The following is a 5,416-nucleotide window of genomic DNA, read 5'->3' on the forward strand; positions in this document are numbered from 1 at the left end:
GGACCTCTGTCAAGCTGAACGGGGTGACGCAACCCAACCCGAACCCCAGACAGGTGTCAAACCTCGACCACGTGTTCACCAGGATAAACACTCCATTCACTCCAATCAGCCCATTCGTGTGTTTAATTTGACCCACCTTGTTTGGTCTGTGCGTCTGTGATCTGCAGCTCGCAGTCCCTGGCTCTGAGCTTCTCTCTGCCCATGATCTCGCCCTTCAGCTCCCTCAGCGTGACGCAGGAGCCGTCAAAAACCACCGTGTCGTAGCTGAGTTTAGAGGAGAATTTGTAATGAACATGCGTCATGCTGACACGGAGGGATCGCCTCGTTCTGAGCTGACACAAAGTCTGTATGCTGCTAGTTGCTATGGCAGAACAAAGTTAGCTAGCAGGCGTTAGCAGCGTCAGCGGACTCCCGCTAACACGCTAGGACGTTAATTAACGAGCGCCTGATAAAGTGCCGTCCACAGGAGGACATGTCCCGGCGTCTGCTGGAACAGCCGCACAGACTCGAGGCAAAGCGCAATCGGGAAGTTTCGAGCCTAATTTTAACTTTTCTTCCTGCCACAGCTTTCAATCCGGCGTGTTCGCTGACAGAAACCACCAGCTGTTTCCACAAGCAACGGCTCGTCAGCACCGTGCGCTCACCGTTTGATGGTGTGTTCACGTGACCCCGCACACACCCCAACTCCACCGGAGTTTGACGTTAATCTATTTGCACTGTAGTATTTTCCACACTATGATATTGCTGTTTTTTCTTAAGAATCTAAGTATTTCTACCATTGAGCACATGGACAGATTACGGAACTGGCCTATTTAGTAGGCCGGTGATTATTTTCTGTCAATCGATTAATCAATTGTTGCAGCTCTATTTTTTGTAAAACACTTTCAGTGGGTGTAATTATGACATGTGAAGTTACCAAAACACATCACAACACTGCGCCAAACTACATTAGACATTTAGCCTGCGAGGTAACAAGGCTGACATACAACGACGTATCCACTCTCATGTCTCAGTTATAGTCCAATTTTTCACCCGGTACCTGAAGGCAGCATCTCTATTCCACGTTCAGAACAGCGCACCTGTGGCTCTGGGGACAGGAGGGAGGTTGGTACAAATAAACAGAAAGAAAAAACAAATGTACACCAACAAAAATTAAATAATCGCTCTCATTTGTCCAGTTCTTTTGTTGGAGATTTGGAGTTTTGTTAAAAATTCCATTGCATTCTCTCCAAAACGACTGAGCTCACAGAGATTCAGGTCCATGAAAGAAACATGCATTTTTAAATATACAGTGTACATTATTATTATTATTATTATTATTATTACTTTACATCTAAACTCACTAACTGCTGATCCAAGGGCTGTTACTGTGCAGCCCAAATAGTCTACTAGAGGGAGGCAAAGTACTATTTATGAAGCTTTTTTGTCACCGCTGTACTGTACTGCAGTGTGCAGTCGAAAAGGGTCACATTTTTACACATTTGGTGTCATGTTTGAGTCAAAGCTGTTGTACAACATAGATTAAATGGTGTGTGTGTGTGTGTGTGTGTGTGTGTGTGTGTGTAGTGTGTACCATAATTATTCTACTTTGGCAGAACTGTGTAATGTGGTACACATGCCAGGATACTGTCAAAAATACCATGGTACTTTACTATATATGGTATAGATACTCAAAGAATAAGAATGCCATTGAGATTTTGCATTTACTGTAAGTCTATGTGTCTTTGTGTCTTTACCTTACAGCCATGGACTAATGTTCTAAATAAAATGTATATTATATTTAGCTATAATTTAATTTAAACTGCTTGAAATGCAAATTCATGATATAAGCATTTACATCTCTGGCAGCTGAAGGCTACTGATTTTCAGAATTGTTCGTAGAAGAATCATTTGACATACTATGAGTGCTACTGGTTTCTCATCTAATTCTTTGCAAGTGATTAAATATATTTTTTAATATTAGGGGCATTATCAGAATCATGAAGTCAAGCTAATTTGTGGTAAAAGTTGAGCTAAATTGAACTCTTGACCAGGCAATTAAAGAAAATAACACCGTCACCAGGGGTGAGCATGCTGTTCCAATGAACTGGAACAACATTTTGTGCTGGTGTGAATCTCTGAATGAAGACAAACGAGCCACGGTGACATTCTTCCTTTACTTCAGCTTTCCTGCCCCCACACATACAATAAATTGCCTTCCGCTGAATGAACAACACCAGGGCGCCAGGTCTGTCTTTGCCATGCTCCTGATGCCAGCGCACTGTGAGGTGCACAAGTGTAAATCAAGAAGTGAGGAAGCAAGCAAAGAGCACACATACACACACACACACACACACACACACACACAGGGAGGCTGCAAACTGATTGGTTGGATTCAGATAAATGGACAGAGAGAACAGAGAGGAGACAGGAGTGTTTGAGTGTTTTGCCTCTTCTCTCTCCTCATTGTTTCTTTCTCTCCTGTCTGCTCTGCTCGGAGTTGGGGTTTGCTCTATTTTGCCTGGCTTAGTGTAACACACCATTATCAAAGCAGTGGGAGGATGGAGGGATGCAGAAGGAGAGAGAGAGAGAGCGAGGATGAAAGGAAAGTAGCTGCTGCTTTTAAACTGATGTTCTTCTTATCAGGATGTGATACAGGACATGTTCAGTCACTCATCCATCAAAGACCTGCTTGGAAACAGTTAGATCCTCAGCTTTATGTGTGTGTGTGTGTGTGCATGTATAAATTCTGGATGGTATATTATGTGCTTAAATGGCAGTCTCTTATACTGTTCATGTGGTTGTCTATGGAATCCCTTGTGCCTGAAAAAGGGAAGTCACAATTGTATCTTTCTATGTGATCATTGCTATATTTTGCTGCCATCTTCCAATACTGTGTATATATGCTCTTGTAAGATGTATAATAATGACCTCACCTTATCAATGCCTTCCCTCACTACAGGCTGCCTGACTATAACACATTACTGTTGGTTCTAATAACCTGCTAGACTTGTCTTTTAGCGGAGGACAGTCTTGTTAATTGACGTACACTCAGTTATTTTAATGTTTGTTAATTTATTTTTTAACTATTTCAACATACTGTGCACGGTTCATGTCTGTTTGCCCTCAGCGTGAGCTAAGAGAAAACCAACCCTTTGTGCCAAATTGATCAATAGATGATGATCTTTCTTTCATTCTCCTTTTCTTCCACTCTTGTTTCCTGACATCTTTGACTTTCCCTTCTTTATCCTGATATCACACTACCCTAATTATCCCTGTCTTCGGTCCTCTACACCTTTGCCTGTTCCTTTGCTTTCCTTCTCTCATCCTGCCATCCACCTTCCACTCTCCTTCTTGTCTCTTTGCATTAACACCACCTAGGCTTTTTTTGTTCTCTCAGCAGGTGGCCATGGTGTCACTCCACTCATGGCACGGACACACAAACACACGACCGCTCTCAGTGGTAGTGTGCCCTTCACTCAGTTTGCCCTTCAGAGTGGGTGGCAATCTGCACTAATATCAGGTGATTCAGGAGGAGTGTTTTGGAATTTAGTGGGGTCAGTATCGCTTAGTTGGTCCAAACTGAAGGACTAATTATTCTAACTCTTGGTGAATGTACACAAAATTTAGTAAAAACATCCATGGCTCACAACTGATTAAGTTTTATGACTTTCTGACACGATGAGGTTGACATTCCTTCTGCTTAATTAATAGTCTAATCAATTATTGGATAGACTGCTGTGAAATCTGATACATACATTCATGTCCCACTCAGGAAGAACGTCTTAATCTGACCAAATACGTACATCGCAAACTGCTGGCACTCCCATCAGTCTCAGCTGCACTTTGTGTTTTTTTGCTAATTTTTGTGACAAAAAACCCTAAGATGATGACATCACAGTCATAATGAGCACAATAAATAGCATGTTAGCATTTAGATGTGCTCTTATAGAGATACTAGCAGGGCTGTAGACTCTTGTTGTGCTGTGGAGCATAGTGGCAAGTGGGAATGTAAGTGGGGGGGTTGTGTCCCAAGATGCATACTGACAATATAATATGTGTGTGATAGAGCTGTAATATAATGTGTGCTATGAGCCATTGAGGAAAATCTATGGCCTGGTTAACTGGTGCTAAGAAGGCAACTTGCTTGAGTAACTTTCACATAAAAATGACTCTGGTCTTGTTTTTAAACCTCAATATGTTAAATTTCCAGAGTATTCACACATTTTTGTAAAATGTGGTTGAATGAGTCTGCTGAATGAAATGCAGCATAGCACATCTGATCTCAAATAACGGTTTGTGCAGATACTGACCTATACACAGTGTTTTTAATATTCAGATCCACAGACATGCACTCACATAGGTGAGGACATTTACCATGCACATATGCGTTCATCACTGTCAAACCTTCATACAACAACACACACACACACACACTGACATCAGTATGTTTGCTACATGTCGTTGGTGAATACACACACACATACAGTAGATGGGTTGGGCACTACAAGATAGATAGATAGATAGATAGATAGATAGATAGATAGATAGATAGATAGATAGATAGATAGATAGATAATTAGGATGTCAAAGCAGGAAGCAGCCCTCCCTCAGAGCCTCATTCAGTCACAAACAGCTGTCATAGCAACATCCAACTGGGGCACAAACACATAGAAACACAGACACTTGTATTTGTGTGTAGTGTCATGAGCTTGTCTGGCATAATATCACTACTGTATGTCACATTTTCCAAATGAGTGTGAGTTTGTGAGAAAGTGGTGCAGACATACTGTAAATGAGAATACATAGTCTCATTTTGGGGACTCGGTACATCCCCACAAAGTCAATCCATACATTTTTGCATTAAGAACAAGTTTAAGGTTAAAGTAAAGGTTTGGATTTGGAACACAACGAGGTCATTCTGATGTGCACTACATATAATAAAATGACCCACTGTCATCAGTTTGTGTTAATAAAAACATCTGACACCAACTCAAGATCAGAAAAACTTGCATGTGAGATCAGGAAGAGACTTGAAAATACATAGTTATCTTCAGTTTGTTAGGTTCTAACATCCCTGGATTAACTTTGAGAAACATGCTCAGTTTTAGTAAAGACTGTGTCAGACAGGCGTTAATTCAACTCAACTTTAAGGCTGAAGTTAGTACTGGACTTTATGAAATCAAAATATGTTGCTATTTTGTCCTAAACAAACCAGTAGAAATGCAATAACAGCAGTAAAGTCCTTTTTTTATAGAGCAGATGACTCTACTGTCTGGTACAGCACTGTAAAATAATCAGATGTGGGATTCGTGCTGAGAAAAGCTCAGTGTCTTTTATGGGCTATTAGCATAAAGAACTGTTTTCTCTTATTGGGCCAATGGAGATGAAGAAAGCAATTACTACAGTACCATACCACTCAACAGGAGGGTGCAAT

At 41.1% G+C, this 5,416-nt stretch overlaps 1 protein-coding gene across 2 annotated transcripts in view; it reads right to left on the reverse strand.

The window, feature by feature from the left end:
- LOC109958920 (E3 ubiquitin-protein ligase RBBP6) overlaps positions 1 to 777 on the reverse strand; it is a 13,267-nt gene extending 12,490 nt beyond the window's left edge. For both annotated transcript variants that reach the window (XM_020597893.1, XM_020597892.1), the window contains exon 1: positions 137 to 777. In XM_020597893.1, coding sequence (XP_020453549.1) covers positions 137 to 302 — 166 coding nt within the window. In that variant the 5' untranslated portion in view covers positions 303 to 777. The remainder of the gene's footprint in view (positions 1 to 136) is intronic.
- Between the last annotated feature and the right edge of the window lie 4,639 nt (positions 778 to 5,416).

The sequence above is a fragment of the Monopterus albus genome, unplaced genomic scaffold (assembly GCF_001952655.1).
Source record: "Monopterus albus unplaced genomic scaffold, M_albus_1.0 scaffold35.1, whole genome shotgun sequence".
Taxonomy (NCBI): Eukaryota; Metazoa; Chordata; class Actinopteri; order Synbranchiformes; family Synbranchidae; genus Monopterus; species Monopterus albus.